The sequence below is a fragment of the Pempheris klunzingeri genome, chromosome 8, assembly GCF_042242105.1.
Source record: "Pempheris klunzingeri isolate RE-2024b chromosome 8, fPemKlu1.hap1, whole genome shotgun sequence".
NCBI classification, from domain to species: Eukaryota; Metazoa; Chordata; class Actinopteri; order Acropomatiformes; family Pempheridae; genus Pempheris; species Pempheris klunzingeri.
The window spans coordinates 22233502-22251752 of record NC_092019.1 but is presented as its reverse complement, the minus strand read 5'-3'; the positions used below and the strand labels follow the sequence as shown (position 1 = coordinate 22251752).

Below are 18251 nucleotides of genomic sequence, written 5' to 3'. Positions count from 1 at the left end.
TTCCAAAGGTGATGAATTTACATTTTACATTTTTATGACTTATCGTGTTACAGTTATAACAAAATCTGAGAAAGTTCCTTACATGTCATAGGGTGCACCACTATATGAAGCAGTCACTTCTAATTATTAAATACTAAATCTTGATTATAACGCACAAAGTCATAATTATGGCAAACCATCTAAAAACTAGGCGTGTGTGTGTGGAGTGTGTGTATGTGTGTGGAGTGTGTGAACTGTGTGTGTATGTGTGTGGAGTGTGTGTGTGTGGACTGTGTGTGTGTGTGGAGTGTGTGTATGTGGACTGTGTGTGTATGTGTGAACTGTGTGTGTGTGTGTGGAGTGTGTGTATGTGGACTGTGTGTGTGTGTGTGAACTGTGTGTGTGTGTGGAGTGTGTGTATGTGTGTGGAGTGTGTGTATGTGGACTGTGTGTGCGTGTGGACTGTGTGTGTGTGAACTGTGTGTGTGTGTGGAGTGTGTGTATGTGGACTGTGTGTGTGTGTGGACTGTGTGTGTGTGAACTGTGTGTGTGTGTGGAGTGTGTGTATGTGTGTGGAGTGTGTGTGTGTGGAGTGTGTGTATGTGTGTGGAGTGTGTGTGTGTGGAGTGTGTGTATGTGGACTGTGTGTGTGTGTGGACTGTGTGTGTGTGTGGAGTGTGTGTGTGTGGAGTGTGTGTATGTGGACTGTGTGTGTGTGTGGAGTGTGTGTGTGGACTGTGTGTATGTGTGTGTGGACTGTGTGTGTGTGAACTGTGTGTGTGTGGACTGTGTGTGTGTGTGGAGTGTGTGTGTGTGGACTGTGTGTATGTGTGTGGACTGTGTGTGTGGACTGTGTGTGTGTGTGGACTGTGTGTGTGTGAACTGTGTGTGTGTGGAGTGTGTGTATGTGGACTGTGTGTGTGTGTGGAGTGTGTGTGTGTGGACTGTGTGTATGTGTGTGGACTGTGTGTGTGGACTGTGTGTGTGTGTGGACTGTGTGTGTGTGGACTGTGTGTATGTGTGTGGACTGTGTGTGTGGACTGTGTGTGTGTGTGGACTGTGTGTGTGTGGAGTGTGTGTATGTGGACTGTGTGTGTGTGTGTGTATGTGGACTGTGTGTGTGTGTGTGTGTGTGTGTGTGTGTGTGTGTGGACTGTGTGTATGTGGACTGTGTGTGTGTGGACTGTGTGTGTGTGTGTGGACTGTGTGTGTGTGGACTGTGTGTGTGTGTGTGGACTGTGTGTGTGGAGTGTGTGTGTGGACTGTGTGTGTGTGTGTGTGTGTGTGTGTGTGTGTGTGTGAACTGTGTGTGTGTGTGTGTGTGTGTGTGCGTGTGTGTATGTGTGAACTGTTTGTACGTGTGTGTGTGTGTGTGTGTGTATGTGAACTGTATGTGTGTGTGTGTGTGTGTGTGTGTGTGAGCTGTGTGTGTGTGTGTGTGTGTGTGTGTGTGTGTGTGTGTGTGTGTGTGTGTACTCTCAGCCCAGCTCTCTCAGTGTTTGCGGACCTCCTCCCCCCGCTCTCTCGCGCAGGTATGACCGATGACGCAGCAAGGTGACACCCACCTCCCTCCCTCCGCTCCGGTGAGTCTCCACAGGACTCCAGCTCGGTCCCCGGCGGAGATTTTTCAGTAAGAAACTCGTTACCGCACATTTAACGCTTTTTCTGTGACCGGACCTCGTCCATGTGAAGAACTATGACACTGTGAAGATTTCTCCGTTTTCACCGGACGGACTTTAACTTTTATCGGCGCGCGGAGGACTCGCACGTAAGACCGCGCTTCAAAATACTTCAGAGCCCTGAAAGCTAATGTGTGTTTTACGGAGTGTGTGTTAGAAGCGGGCTGAGCCTCAGTGGGGGCGGTGGGGGCTCACAGACAGCGATATTCCTGCCTGCATGTTGAAAGCTTCACTTTGACACACTGACGGTACTTTGACGTTGAATCCCTGCGCCTCGCTTGCTTAAAATAGGTCCTGACAGACAGCAGCTCAACAGTTTTCCACTGGGTGATGAAGACTTTCCCTTTGGAAACACGCCGGTGTGGTTTGGTTTGGGGACCAAAGATTGCTCCCTTAAATCATCGTATTCAAGCAGCCAGAGTGCAGAGATAACAGGCACTTTATCACAGTTATGCTTCTAATTCAGACTTTGTTCAGTCGCTGTGCACAAAAAGCACATTGTCGTGTTAAATTCACATTTCAAAATGGCCTCATTTGATCTTAGACAGGTGCGGAGATCCAAATGGTGTCTCATATTTGATTTTTAAACACATTCGCGGAGGTCCTGTGAGGGGCCAAAGGCTCGTGCAGAGGCTGAAAGTTTCATTCATCGACAGTCTGACTGAATTCACTGACAGCGTGGCTCAAGGTCGACGTGTCCCGCCCTGTGGGCAGCTACTGGAAACACAGGGCAGCTGAGGGCCGGAAGAAAGCGGCCCAAACATCCAGGCAGCAGGCAGAGAAAACAGCATCAGCAGGCAGAGAAAACAGCATCAGCAGGCAGAGAAAACAGCATCAGCAGGCAGAGAAAACAGCATCAGCAGGCAGAGCAGCAGGCAGACACTCAGTGTGACTTCCTCACACCGGTTCAGTGTGAACGGAGCTGGAGGATGAAGCCTTTTCCCATCAGCATCAGCTCCCACCAGCTTTAAAAAAAACCAACTGCCACAAGCCTTGTTGACTTTACTCAGGAAGCTCCTGTCTCTAGCTACAGACCAGCGGTTCTCAAACTGTGGGTCGTGGCCCAGCGGAGGGGTCACAGACTTAAATCTGCCGGGCCGATCTCTATTTTCTCACATTTCCCTCTTTCTTTCTGCACGAATCACATTAATAAAACAGCCCTTGACTTGTAGACATCACAGACCGATAATGAGGGCTCAAACAAAACCTTCCTTTGTTTCAGGGCTGCATGTAATCATTATTTTCATTATCTATCACTCCACCAATTGTTCTCTTGTTGGTGTATGAAATGAAGAAAGTTGGAAATCCAAGCTGAACCCAAGATTACATCTTTCAATGTCTTGTTTTGTCCAACAATAGGGGATCACTTGTTGATTCATGTCAGTAGTTAATATTTTTATTTATAGCCTACAATTCCTTCATAATTTTTAATGAAAACTAAGTTGAAGTGAGAAGGCAGACAGTGACAGACGGTCTGCAGGGATACCACCTGCAGCATCACATCTTAAATCTTGTGTATTGTTCAACTGTTTCCCGTGGTCCACTGTTGAAAAAATAAACAAAGATCACACTAAATTGTAATATCGACTCCATAATACTTCGCTATACGCTATTGCAATACCTAAAAAGAAATCACAATACATATCAAATCAGCATCCAAGTATTGTAATGCATAGAGTCCCAGCACTGGAAACTAACAGCTCAAACCCAGAAATATTCCGTTGTCATAGAAGACCAAGAAAAACAACAAATATTCACATTTTCTGCCACTTGGCTAATCAATCAACTAGTTGTTTTACTTCTAATGCCAAACAGTTATTTAAATGTTTTCACATATTTTATAGCAATTTGACTGTTCAGTTATATTTAGTCAGTTTTATCTTCCTACTAGAGAGATAATTTGATTAATCAATTACTATTAATCATAGCCTATCAAAGGTGAATAATCCCTGGTTTCCTCAGTTTTAGTGATAATATTTTTTTACAGCTGATTTGACAGAGCATAACTTATTCTTAATCCTTTTTAGAGCCTTCCCCAGAATTTCCAACATCTGCCGGACAACAAGGGGCATAGTATCTGTCCACGATGTCCTCCAGAGGTAAGAATGACTTGTGCAGAATATGTGGCGGAGCGCTCCTGGGAAACCAAAGGCGGTGGCTGTTTGGGGGCCAAAATAAGAAGACAAGTGAGCTTCAGACCCCGAAGGAGTCCATGAGGGGAGGTAGCCTGTCCCGGTCCTCACAGAGCAGCCCCTGGGGTGAGCCTGGAGCACGACAAAATAAAGAAAAGTGTTTGGTCACACACTGCATGGCTGTTTTAGAGTCTGGAGGTAACTTTTTCTCACTCTTCACAGGCAGCACATTATCTCTGGGTTCCTCAGTGTCTCTCTCCAAGTCCCCAGGAAGAACGGACTCCCCGTCCAAAGGCACAGACCTGCTGTCACTGCTCACTCACATACTGGGGCAGCCTGTGCTGCGAGGCAGCGGCCAGGGGGAGTTTGTATGTGGCAAATGCGTGTGCGTCCTCGAGCGGGTATTCAAGTTCGACTCTGTGATAGCCAGGGTGAGGGTGCTCTCGTCCGAGAGGCTGCAGAAGCTGACACAGGAGAGGGACAAGATCAGACAGTGGGTGCGTCAAAACTACCACAACAGACACCCACGGGACTCCCAGAGCAGGGGCAGCACCAGCGAGGAGGATGGAGAGGCGGAGAAGGAGGGCTACAGGGAGATGCTCAAGGAGAATATGGCTCTATCAGAGTACGAGTGCTGGTCCGAGAAGTGGGACACATGTCCGTATTTTGTACGAACGGGTAAAAGATGCAGAAAGGGCAAAGGATGTGAAGGGTGTGACTCCTTACGGGTGTCCGACTCGGATTATGAGTCTGTTTGTGGGGTCCCTCGCCGCATGCCTTTCCAACCCTTCTCCCCGTTGGCCTTGTCGCGGGACAAATCCCGCAGCATGCCCCTCCACTGGCAGAGGGTGCCATCCATCAGCTCCAGCCCGGCTTCACTGGGGGGGTCCAGTCTCTCCTTACAAGCGTCATCCCGCACTACGTCCATTCAGTCCCTTGACTCTCTCGATGGCGACGACCCGTTTGACTCACCAGGCATTGAGTCAGTCAGCTCTGTGCTGAAGGAGCTGAGAGGTATTGAAGGGAAGCCAGTTAGTTCCCCATCAGGGAGTAGGATCCCAGTTCTGGGGAGGAAGGACGGGAGGTTCTCGGGAAAAGTTGTAGAGATGGCATCCTCGTCCGTGAACAGGGTGCTGGACTTTGTGGATGCAGAAAATGGAGGGGATGATGTGGATGAAGAGGACGGGGATGTTCTAACAGAGCTGAGGGACGAGTTCATGCCTCTTCATCGAGATGTGAGTGTATTCAGTCCTGGCTGAGCATGCCATAGACTATCAGACTCTGCATTTATGAATAGACAAACTCAAGAGGTGATGCTGTGCGGGCTAGTGGCTGTAAATATTGACACAGTGTGCTGCAATATTTAATCAGGCAGCGGCTGAGGCCAGCAGTTTAACAAGATACTACAACTACACATTCCACATTTTTACTAAATAATGCCACAATATGTTTAATATGAAATCCTTTTTCATTTCAGAGCACTACTGGCAGGGTCCAGCACGCTGTCAGGCACCTGCGAGGCCAGCTGGACCAAGCTTTGTCCCGCGTCAGGACCCTGGAGGCCGAGCTGAAACATGGGAGGAGCAAACACACGGAAGTCAACGGATCAGGAGACTGGGCCCCTGTATGTATTCAGTTTGTTCTCTCACACACTCCGTTTGAGTTAAAAGAGTAGTTTGACATTGTGCCCTTCAGCCAGCCAGCTTAGCTTAGCATAAAGACAGGGAACAGGTAGAAACAGCTAGTCTGGCTCTGTCCAAGGGGAATAAATCTGCCTACCAGCACCTCACTAATTTAACAAATGTATGAAATGTGAAAAATCTGAAAATCATAAATGTGTAAATATTACATTCACTTTAAAATAAATGTAAGTTTTTTTTTTTATCAGCTGTTACATGATTACATGAACCTTTTTTTACACAAGAAAAACAGGTTCGTTACACAGCAGCTCCTTATACTCACATGTCCAAACAGCTCCATAAAGTGAATGTTGACTGAGCACAAATACAGCATTATGACAGGAATGGAGGGTGGATGTACTGTGTTTTGTGCCTGAGGAAGGGTGTGTCCATGCTTCCTCATTTACAGGTGCACATAAAGACACACACAGCCTCTCTCTGGAATCTTCCCCGACTGGTGGAGTTTGCCCAGGGCTCTGTAGTCTTATGATAGAAGATATCATTAGAAGGCCTCTCAGCTGCTTTTCACAGCCTGTGTCCTCATGACCCGATCGCTGCTTGGCCCCGGTAATAGCAGGTTTAAGCTTTAGAGTTGTTTAGTACATGTACGAGCAAGTCTTTATCAACAAATTTCCAAAGAAAACTGACTACTGTGAATCACCATTGTCACTTACAGACTCAGCAGGTGACTAAGAGCGCTGTTATATGAGCTCAGCTATCATTCACTACGTTATCTCTTTGTTAGCAGCATATTTAAAAACTGTGAAAGTGACGGAAACAATTGACGGGATTTAATGATTCTGCTGAGCCTTTAACCTTATGTGCAGTGCTTGTATGGGCTGTTTTTTTTTTTTAACTGAACTGAACGTGACAGTTTGGACTAACAATTGACTGAACACACTATTGAACTGAGGACAGTCTGAATGATCACTGAACGTTACACTGTATGAAAGGTGATGTGTTCACTTTCTGTTGTGCCTATCAAGGTGAACGGTGAAAACGATTTTGACGAATTGATAAGCTACCAACAGTTCTTTTTATTGTTAAGTATTCTACTTATTTGACCAGTTATAGTCAATTGGCCCATTAATGATGTGTACAATATATAATGATATCCATAATAATATTGAAAAATGCCTGTTGTAACTTCCCAGGGTCCAAGACGACATTTTTCTGACCTAAAACAGTCCAAAGCCCAAAGATGTTCAGTGTATTCAGTAGAAACCAGAGCCCGATTTGAAGTTTCTGCTCAAAGAACAGCTGACACAATCAACCGATTATCTCACTAGCTGCTGATAATTTTCTATTTATTGACTGATTAAGTAATCAGATCAGCTATAATGTTAATTTTCCCCAAACTAAGATATAAAGTATTGTCTTTTTGTGGTTGCAAAGCTTAGGTACAGCGTTAGGACAGATATTGAAAAATGTGCTGCTTTTTCTGGTCTTGCGTTATTGCAAATTTGATATGTTTTGATGTTGGACTTTTGATGATGTCACATTGTGATTTTCACTGTTCATTGTTTAACTTAGACCAAAAGATTAATCGAGAAAAAAATAAGCTGCCTTAATTGCTAAGGAAAATAATTGTAAATCGCAGGAAGAGTTGTGAAACCCAGGATCTGGGTGTATTTACTCGGCCCAACCCCAGAATGGTTTCATTAACACTACATTTTGATCCACTTCTCTGACTGAAAACAATTGTCATTTGTTTTCCTTCCCCCCTTTAGCTGGTAGAGGAGGGTGGCAGTTCCCTGCTGCAGACCCTCGGTCACTCTCTGCACAGCCGGGAGCGTCTGATCCAGGTGGGTGAGGTGATGAGGGGAGACAGGACTCAGTCATGCACGCACCAGTCGGATCTTCTGCTCCTGCTGGTGCCCCGGCCCAAAGCTCACTGGAATGTTGTTTGTCTTTGAAGGCACCGTACGCCCTTAAAGTGGCAGCGCCAGAACTGCATTTGCTTTTGTGTGTTGACCGCATTGTACCAGTGACACTGAAGTATGTTTCCTTAGGCTTTGTTCTCACCTGCCCTTATTTTTAGCTGCTTGTTACGTTTACAATAGGAATTTTATTCAGTGTGGATAATGGCTGTCCAGCTAAAGCAAATAGGACTGGCTTGTCAGAAAAACCATCAAAGACTTTCTTTTTTCAAATGAAGGGTGCTGGACTGATTTACAGCCTCTTAAAGATTATCAATAAGTGACTGTTTAACAAAGTACCTGTTGCACTTTTATCTGTCTTGGAAAATGTAGGGCAGTGGTGTTTTATACTGTGCCACACTAATAACTTCTTTTATGTGTAAAATACATGTATCCGTATTAAATTTGAAGCTAGGCCAGTAGCTTGTTGTCTTAGTTTAGCATATCTTAGCTTAGTTTAGCTTAAAGACTGGAAACAGGAAGCCCGTCTGTGTCCAAACGTAACAGAAGCGTGGTGTGTTAACTGTCTTTGTGCTAAGCTAACCAGCTGCTGGCTGTAGCTTCATATTTACCACACAGATGATTGACAGAGTGATATTAATCTTGTCACCAACTTTCAAAGCAAATAAGCGTATTTCCCATAATGTAAAGCTATTCCTTCAACATATGCAAGCAGTTCAGGTGTTTTAAACATGCACCTGACAAGGTTACAAAAAGACAGCGTGCTTATATCAAAGATAAGCTGTTAACGTGCAGGGAACATTGAGTTAGATGGCCTCATTATAATCCTTTTAATGTTGCCCCCAGTATGTCAGCAACAGTGTCGGGTTCAGTTTTACTTGTCTTTAGATCAAGTCTACCTTTGCTGAACTCCTACTGTGAGTCGTGTGGTTTCAGACAGATTTGAGCAGGTTTTGACAGATTTTACTGTCGGGGTGAGTAGATAAGTAATGAATGCGGCTGCCTGTTGGACTGTCTGATGTTTGCAGTGGTTCTCATTTGCATATATATCAGCTTGGCTCCTGCCTCCGCACTACATCAGCACTTGGCTTGGGTTAACATAGCCCTGTGTATTGATTCGTGCTTCAAGTGGCTTCATAAACTTTGAATCTTACAAAAATCTGCACTTGGAGAAGCCTTAAATGTTTAACCCCAAGTAAAGATGTTCAATCCGATAAAATGCAGCGGAAATATTTTTCCCTATCAGTGCTGTCAGATGAGTCTGTTTGTATTTTGACCTGGGCAGACAGACATTTCCTCTTTTCCAGGAGTGTATGGGTCTGATCAGAAGACTGTGTGAGGACGAGGGAGCAGGACCCGAGCTGGCCAACAAGCTGACCGAGATACTGTCTGAGAATCTGAAGGAAACTCTCTCTGACAACAAGGTTGGAGCTGACAGTACCCTGATTATTGACTTTAAATGCTCAGCATTGCATCTGCTTGTGACGACACACTCACTAGAGCATAGCAGCTATCAGCAAGAGCAGGCAGACTTTTGCTGATAGTCAGCAGACTCGATCCTCCAGTCCCTGAAGGCCTTTGTATTAACAGTGCGGGTCTTATGATGGGTATTTTTTCCTCCTCAGGCCTGCACATAGTTTTACCGGTTTTAGTGAACTCTAGTGTTTCTGTCATTAACTTGCACAAAGTTTCAGCTGAAGTAAGTGCTGCTCTGGTGCTTCTCTATGTAGGGCTGCAACTATCAATTATTTTCATTATGGATTTAATCTGCGGATTATTTTCTTGAGCTGACATCTACAAGTGTCTTCTTTCGTCATCCCAACAGTCCAATAACAGACAATATTCAGTTTACGTGTGAGCAAATCCTCACATTGGAAAAGCTGAAATTAGAATGTGTTTGGTATTTTTGCCTGAAAAATTACTTGATTATATGATTATCAATACAGTTGCAGATAGATTGTTTTTGTAGGTCAACTTATCAGCTAATTGTTTCAGCTCTGCAGGCGTCTTCAAATCCAATGCGTCAAACGTGGGCGTAACATGTTTTTGTGATCTGTAGGCTGCCCTGGAGACTTTGAGGTCTGAAGTGACAGAGAAAGAGAGGAACATGGAGAATGAGATAGACGCCCTGAGGAAGGCTGGAAGAGACAGAGAGAGAGACCTCAACACACTCAACACTGTGCTGCAGTGCAACCAGGATATTATCAATGTAAGAACACACACACACACACACACACACACACAATAGAAACCAGAGATGGAGTTGCATCCTTTGTGGTTCAAAACACACACATACACCCACATTCTTTCTTCATTCAGGAACTGGTTACACAGTACCCAGGGTGCTGTGTAGTACCCAGGGTGCTGTGTAGTACCCAGGGTGCTGTCCTCCCATGCTCATTGGAATCAACATGTCCTTGAAGTTTTATTTTGATAGGCATGTGTTTGGTCCTTGTTCCAGGGCCTGCGAGTGGCTCTGGTGGAGAAGGAGCGACTGCTGACGGAGGTGGAGAAAGAGAGGGAGGTGTGGAGACAGAGGGACCAGGCCCTCGGCACTGTGCTGCAGGAGAAGGAGGCTCTGATCCACGACCTGAAAGATGCACAGGTCATATAAATACACAAGGGTTTCTTTTCCAATGGGGAATAGTCCCCGGTGATAAGTGTGCATCTGTAACTTTTTCTGTTTTATTTATTTTTATGAGGTAAATAAATTATATTGTCTCAGTTAGAAACTATAAACTAACTAAAAGTGCAAGAAATGCAACAAAGACTAAATGTTTATGCCGAACTAATAAGATTCAATTAGGATAAGTCTCAAGCACAAATTAGAATTAAAATCATGAAAAAAATAAATCAGTTTGATATTATTTCGACAGAATCAAATAAAGATAGGCCATCTGATTTAAAAGCACCAACATTTTTGACAATCATTTACATGTATTAGTAGGTGAGTCGTTGTTGAATGTAAAAGTGCCAGCTTCTCTACACTACACTGTATTTCATCCCCACACTTAACAGACACATATGAGCTGTCTAATAGCTGCAGTTTGACAGTATAAAGTGTGCATCTAACCTCATCCACCTCCAAAAGAAGGTTGCATCTCTGTACTATTGAATGAGGAGCCTGATCTGCAGTCCTCACTCCCTCTAGTGACCTCGGGGAAACATTCACTCACATGTCATTTTCCACCAGGCTCTCTCTGACTCTGTGATTGGTCATGGATCGTCAAGAGGCGGGGCTGAGCTGGCAGCCTTGTTGGAGGACAGAGAGAGAAACAGCGCCACCTTGTGCACGGAGGTCACCAAACTCACCACAGCCCTGCAGGAGTACCAGGTCATAGTACAGGTGAGATATGAGTTTTATACAGTAAAGAGACACCTGAACAACAGAGATCCATCTGCATATTGAGGTCACAATGACTTTTCCCTTTTTCACCTGCTACTTATTTAAAGTCTAAAAATACATTTATCAGATTAATTTTGACTGGAGACCATGACTGCATGGTAGGGAGGAGAGCTATTATTTTGATAAACAGTGAATTGTTTTAGTAATTTTTAACAAAAATAGTGAAAAAATTGCCCGGTAGTATCTGGTTACATCCTCTTAAATCAAATGAGAGTGGTTTTGATCTTCTCAAGTAACTCTGAGCAAGAAAAGTATGTATGTTTTTCAAAATATCAAACTATTCCTGTAACTGAGATTAATTTAGCTTGACAGCGGTGACAAAAATGTCAAATTCAACAGCTGAGACTGGCGAGGAAAACACACAGTCGTACTGTCAACTGAAATAAGTAAACCTTACAGAAAATCAAATCATCAACATAACGAGAGGGAGCCTCCAAACTCCCAGGAAGGGGAGACGAGGGCCAGCTGCTCCAGCTAAACACCACCAGCAATGTTCTACAACAAAACACAACAACAATAAATCTGAGCCATCCTAACTCTTTCCATTTGCTCTTTCACCAGAATCAGCAGGAGAGTCACAGCCAGACGGTGTCTTCTCTGACAGAGCAACTCAGAGACACTCAGCGGGACCTGAGGGAGAGAGAGAAGGAGAAGAAGGAGGCCGATAGAGCTTCTCAGAACAACAGAGAGGACAGAGAGAGAGAGGAGAGGAGACTCAGGGACAGTCTGGAGAAGAGAAACAAACTCATAGAGGTGATGCTGTTACCGTCTCACTTTAATCAAAAGCAATGTACAAATGAGAGACGCATTGAAAGGATAAGATGGAGATATTATATATTTGATCCTGCCAACAAGTACTCTGTGTACATGTGTAACGACATCACGTTTTTAGGTTGTGTGATAATCTGAGCTTGGTCGTGAATACTTGTGATGGTGACTGAGATCTTTTATTTTCCTTCGACGCAGCAAATCCTGTTGGATGCTGAGGAGCGGGACCATCTGTTCAGAGAGCTGCAGCAGAACCTGCAGAACAAACGTGAGCCTCTGACCGCCATCAAGCACACACTGTGACAGAGGACAGCTAACAACAAGATGCGAACTAACTGCCCAGAGACAGAAGGTTACTTTTGCACTTTCTGCACCACTCTTTGGCTCTTCAGCTTATTTATTGTGGTGCACATTAAGTCTATTTATATTTATCTCTCTGCATTTTTGAGGTTTGCGTTTGCAGACCTGCCTTGTTCTGGCATGGGAGCAAGGAAAGTTTACTTTTCCACCGTGACTCCTCAACTCTCTGGAGTGGATGAGTAATTTAAGGCTTGGAGTCAGACACAGTGTGATTGTTTTCAGTATGGAGAGGTATCCGGTCCTGCTCCTCATAGTAGGATGTTTAATACTTGATTTAAAAATCACCAATGACTGTGTATAATTTTTGAATGTAATGGGTTTAATGGTTAAGCAGTGATTAGCTTTCATTTCATGCAATCTCATTGTTGCTGATACAAACATTTCTGAGTGGGGTGATTGTTGATCTGAGGAACATTTATTATGTCCTTTAGGGCCGGAGCGGGTACGATATTGCTTTATATCTGAATTAGCTTTTTGTCATTTCTTTGTTTACAATACTGTCTTAGCCCTTGAGGAGGGAAATACTTCGGACCAAAATAATATTTTTAACAGTTTTCATTTCCTGCTTTTATATTGTCTCAGTTTTGTTTTATTTTTGAACTTTTCTCAATGATCTTCAGTGTTTACATGTGTTGTCTTCCTAGTCTGTGATTTATTACTGGAGACATGTTCTTTCTTTTAGCTCAAGAGAATTAAACACTCTGATTCAAATCACTCATGTCCACAGATGCTGGTATTTCATTAACCACCATGCTCACTTGTTGATGAAATATAACCTTCACACTGCTGCAGTAGATTTACAAAGTGCTTCTCAAGCATTTCTGTTCTGACTGAATACTACAACACCCATGAGCCTCTGCCGCCGTTGTTTGACAGAGAGGCGAGTGGTATTTATGACACCTCGCCGTTAAAATAGTGAATGAAATATTTGGTGACATAATAAAAAGAAATCGTTTAAAGTAAACTGATTCTCATTAGCTTTTCACTTTTCTCGACGCGCTCATCTGGTGCAGTGCGTAACAGTTTAAGCTCTGTGACTGGATGCTTGTTGACGAAATGCACCCTGGTAGTTGTAGTTAACATCTCCCTCAAAGTTCTCCTTTAACTCCTTTAACTTAGTCCATATATGGGGAAAGTTAGTGGGATTTTTGTTTCTGGAACTGATGGCACTCGAAATATCAACTTTGTAGAAGCCGGGGATGAATAAATGTGCCCCGTTTCTCCTCCTCACTGTCCAATCAACGATCAGCTTTGAGTTACTTCAGGAAGTGTTGCTATGGAGCTCATACCCCAACACTTGACACTAAGTTGTCCCTGGACGCTTCACGGTGGACGGATGATCCCGAGGTCACATTCAGGGAGGTAACAGCTGTTAGTAAACATTTCATTAGGAGGAAAGAGACTGTGAAGGAATGCAGGTCCACTCTGTGCCCCTCGGCTCTGTCACCATCGGACCGCAGTCTTGGCGCGATGGGACGGCCCGCTCCATCCGACGGGCGGCGCGCCTGGTGCGGCAGACTCGGGCCGGACGGGCCGAGAGTTGCAGCCGGCCCCGGAGCTGCGGCGCCGGTTTCAGCCCAAAGCAGACAGACGGCACAGCGGGAACCAGCGCTGATAGGACCACAGGGGAGGAGTGCGGAGAGAGTCGTGACTGCATGTGCGAAACTAAGAGGCCCCAAACCACAGGAGCCACGGTGAGAAACACAGGGCTGCTGCCAGAAAACTGATGAGGACAGGGAGCAAATAACTGAAGAAACAATATGTAGCATGTTATCTGCAGATTAATATTCTTTATGACGATGATAAATAAAACCACACCAGAAACGTTTGCCGTGTTAAAAAGTAAAAAAAAAATAATTTAACTTCCCATACTTCTTTTATTTGAGTAAAAGTATCCACACAGTATAAATGTATTGTTACAGGTAAAAGTCCTGTACTGAAAACTCTGAAGTATATTTTACTGATAATACAGCTGTAATCAATTATAGTATCACAAGTATTCATTATACAGAGCGGCTCCATGCAGAGAGTTAAAGCATTGGTTGTAAATTATATTGTTGGATGATTAAGAGATTCTTTAACATATAAGTAACATTTTACTGTTGTCCTCATTTCAACAAGGCTGCTTCATGTACTGTTGGGCAATTCAGTCATTAACTATTGTAGAGGCTTAACATTGTATTGATAAATAAAATCTTACTCTGTAAAGTAACATTAAGTAAAGCCCAAATACACCAAAAACAGTATTTTGGTAAATGCACTTGGCCTCTTTGCATCAGTGACTCTTACATCTAACTTTCTCCTACAGTTCCCAAGTGGCTCCCAGAAGACCTCTGTGGCCCCGTTCCCGCCTACCAGCCTGCGTGAGCAGTGTGCCGGGGCCAGCGCCGCCGTGGCCTCCGAGTACATGCGGGGGGTGCGGGAGGTGGAGGGCCAGCTGCGCAGGTGGGCCGGCAGGGTGACCCAGGAGGGCGTCAAGCTGGAGAGGGAGAGGGGTCACCTGGAGAGGATGCTGCGCAGCCTCAGGGCCGATCTGACGGTCAACAGGAGGAGCTCGGAGGGGAGGACCAGGAGGCCGTCCACTGCTGAGACGGTGCGTTTCACATTAGAAGCAGTCTGGGACGAGTCTGGCGTCTGCTTCGGTGCAGATTAAGTGGATGTTTGATACAGGTCTCCATCCTCGCTATTCAACCCTGAGTGTGAAAGGAAATGGATTATTCAGCCACCTGCACAGCAAACATTTAGGGCTTTCGCCTGCAGGAACAGGCATGTAATGGCTCCTGAACTCCCATTAAAGTTTGATGTTACATTTGTCTTATTCAGACAAAGAGCTGCTGATATCATTTTTAAATCCTTTCACAGCCATTGCAGAGTTATCCAACACCAGGCGTGGTGTAAATGATACAACAGGCTGCGGATTACTTCATTAAGTTCTGTATTGTGAACTTTGTTTGTCGGGGAGAGGAGATGTGTGTGTGCTGACAGGTCTGCTCTGCTGCAGGAGAGAGATGGTGCGGATTACTTGTTGTCGTGTGAGAGAAGAGAGCTGGCCCAGCTGAAACAGGATCTGGAGGGAGCACTGAGGGACACACTGACCCAGCTACAGGTGATTTACAGCAGTACAGTGTTACTGTTCTGTCCTCATCGCTTGACTCATTTTTCTCTAAAGCCTCCTGCACCAACTCTGTTTCCCTCTCTCTCTCTCTCTGTTCCACTTGCTTTACTTTCATCTGTCCTGGAAGAAAAAGAGCACCACCGAAGCCTTCACGCTCCAATCTCACCACTTCATATTTGCTGCTCATATATGAAACAAAAGCAAGTGATTTCATGGGCCAAGTGACAGGACTGACTGTCTACAGACTGTCTACAGACTAAATGTGTTTCCTGCTAGATGAAAAGTCAGGGGATGGCTTAAGTCATCTGGATTCATCCTCTGAGAGCCTTAAATAACTTTAATTTGATGGCAGTCAGTCCATCCAGCAGCAGTTCAGATATTTCACTCAAAACCAAAACTGTCGGCCTCCAGGTGGCGGAAAAGTGAGACGATCAGAGAAATGTGAAACGTGAAGCTGGGTAACTTGAAAACTGCAGGTTTTGACATTTCAGAGGACTTCATCAGAATCTACAGCAATCCCATTGCCATTTGTACTAGTGCTGAAACGATTAGTCGATCAATTATATTTGATCGACTAATTAATTAGTTGATCTATTGTGATAATTGATTCATCTTAAGGGAAAGCACTAAATATTTTCTGGTTATATCTTTTTCACTGGGAGAATTTGAAGCTTTTCTTTGTAAATGAAATTATTTGGTTTCTGGACACGACATTTGAAGATCTTGGGCTTTAGGCAAATGACAAAATACTTGGCAGATTAGTCAGTAATCAGTGTGTCCTGTGTAAGTCCTCCGTCTGTCTCTTCCAGGCCCTGGGCCGGAGCAGCAGACAGCTGCTGGACTGTGCCGGTGAGAGGGCCCGTGTCCTGGAGCTGCTGCCTCACAGCGGTTCTGCTGGAGGACCCCGCAGTGCTGCTCAGACCTTCGTCAAACCAGACCCCATCAGCCCCTTTACACCCGGTACACTCGGCACACAAAGTCAAACTGCATCCGTCCCTGCAGGCGAACCTGCTGCTGGAGCAGGAAGAACAGCTCTCAGGGAGAAAAGACAAACAGAGGAAGAAGCGTTGTTTTACACACATCCAATGTAGATGTGTGTGTGTGTGTGTGTGTAGACAAACACACAAACAGAAAATAATCTATTAACAAAACATGACTACAAATAATAGTAGCTGAAAAATTGAAAGAGGTGCCATGTGCCAAATGCTGGATCCAATATGGGAATATCAGTATTTGTATTTAAGTATGACTGAAGAAAGGAGTTTACTACAATGTTTGAGTGTTTTTTTTTTAATCTCCAGCATGTACAGAAAATATTGTGGCCAGAGTCTAATTCATTTCTAATGTACTGTAATTCTGACACATGCATTAGTAGCCATCTATTAATATGTCTCACAACAGGCCGAGTAACTGTTACTGTTACTAACAGGAGAAGCAGTGAGGGTTACTTTAAGATGAAACATCTCACTGTTCTTGTGACCTCTGGGGGAAAAAGTCCACCAAAGCTTGTTTAAATGGAATCACTGATTTGTTTCCTTGTAGAAAGTAAGGAGGTTTTAGAGTCGTCCACTCTGACAGTCAGTCAGTCACAGCTGCTGAGGAAAAACATCAGGGAGCTGCTGACCAGTGCCATCAGCAGGCAGAAAGCTGTTCACTGCACCGTCAACGACAGCCTGGTGAAAAAAGTGGCCGAGACAGTCAGTCTGGAGGTAGACGCAGATACAGCACCGTGTGAATCATCTTTGCATGCAAAACAGAAATACTCTGCCGTCATTGTGACCTGAATAATAGAACAGAATAATACAACTATTCAATTCTCATTTGTTTTTAGCAAAACCTGACTGTGATGTCTGCAGCCACCAGGCAGGCCATGTTTCGCAAGCAGAGGGAAATTAACTGCATTCGTCACAGCCACGGCAGATTGCAGGTTGGTGCGTGTGTGGAGTAGGATCAGTAAATTCATATGCGTTTCAGTGACAATGTGCCGATTCTGTCTTACAGGGTCCAGAGTACAGCGGTGACGTCCTGTCCAGAGAGAAACTCAACCGGCCTCTGGTGCAGGTTTATCAGAGACACCCTGGGACACAGTTATCTGAGGCTGCTCATCTCATACAGGTGCTCACTGCTCCCAAAATGTCTGTCCATGTATGTTCAAATACTCTCATAGATGATGGTGTCAGAAATCTTCATACTTCATTATGGGGTTCTGAGTTGTAGCTGACAGCTTTATCAATCAGCAGAGGTGATCCACTGAACCCATTCCAAATGTCTTTGTGCCTGCAAATCCTTTCAAGATAGTTTAAGTTTTTAAGAGGAGCCCCAAGCACATAGACGGACTTGAATAAAGGTGAGGAGTAGAGGTTCATCATTCCACTGTATCTTTCACTTAGTTAGATCTAAGGAAAGTTACCTTTCATGAAACATAGTAGGAGCTTCTCTCCTGCTGCGTGAAAATTAAGACAAACACAGTGCGTACCAGGATCTGTTCAAATTCAAATATGCTGGCAGATGTTCACACCATATATTAAAGAAGCATTCAGTGGTTTGACACTCACCTCCCCCTTTTGTCATCTGCTGAGTGTCTGAAACAAACCAAACCTAAGCAGACTAAATGTGTTTCCTGTGCGTCTCTCAGGGCAGTGCGGTGCTGAGGCGATGTGTAACGTCCTCTGAGGGTGAGCTGGCGAGGCTGCAGCGCGCCTGTCTGCGGCTGCTGAACGACCACCACGGCAAGAGAGCAGCAGCGCAGGTGGACGCAGCCGTCGTCCGCATGAGGCGCCAGCAGGTCGACAAGCGAGCCATGCCTTCTTTCCTCCAGCAGGTGGCGTGCAGAAGCCAGCTCCCCCTGTCTTGTGCTCAGTAGAGCTGAAGCGAGCATGCAATTAGAGAGCTGCTGATGGTCTTAAGTGTGTTGTGACATATAGAGAGCAGCCATGTGCAAAATGTGCGGGTTCAGGATTAATCAAAGGAGCTACATGAGCTAGAAGCTAGATGATGTGGCCAAAAGTATATGGATACCCATGTTCTCTTGCTTGCATGGTTTTGGATTGACTCTTAAATTCCAATTAAAGACATTTATTTTCTAAGGGAATAATGTACCTCCAGCTATGAGGCCCTTTCCTGTTTCAGTCAGCTGCACAGTTGCACAAGTTCAGGTCCATAAAGAACTGCTTTCTCACCATTTGGTGAGGATGAATGTGAATGACCAGCACACAGCCTTGACCTCAACTCCGTCCAACAGCTTTGGGATGAA

The 18251-nt window shown here is 44.7% G+C and overlaps 2 protein-coding genes across 3 annotated transcripts; both read left to right on the top strand.

The window, feature by feature from the left end:
- Window positions 1–3691: 3691 nt before the first annotated feature.
- LOC139205117 (myosin-9) lies at window positions 3692–12809 on the top strand. Its single transcript, XM_070835227.1, has 10 exons — window positions 3692–3916; window positions 4013–5025; window positions 5268–5414; window positions 7200–7274; window positions 8657–8773; window positions 9409–9558; window positions 9811–9954; window positions 10543–10695; window positions 11317–11508; window positions 11722–12809. Exons 1-10 carry the CDS (start codon window positions 3745–3747, stop codon window positions 11824–11826), a joined length of 2268 nt encoding a protein of 755 aa, XP_070691328.1. The 5' UTR covers window positions 3692–3744; the 3' UTR covers window positions 11827–12809.
- Window positions 12810–13295: 486 nt separating this feature from the next.
- On the top strand, window positions 13296–18107 carry tektl1 (tektin like 1). Of its 2 annotated transcripts, XM_070835838.1 has the most exons (8): window positions 13296–13577; window positions 14192–14476; window positions 14885–14989; window positions 15808–15958; window positions 16541–16707; window positions 16830–16925; window positions 17000–17113; window positions 17634–18107. In XM_070835838.1, exons 1-8 carry the CDS (start codon window positions 13296–13298, stop codon window positions 17859–17861), a joined length of 1428 nt encoding a protein of 475 aa, XP_070691939.1. In that variant the 3' UTR covers window positions 17862–18107. The 2 variants fall into 2 exon arrangements, with proteins under 2 accessions (XP_070691939.1, XP_070691940.1); XM_070835839.1 differs by lacking the exon at window positions 16830–16925.
- Window positions 18108–18251: the final 144 nt, after the last annotated feature.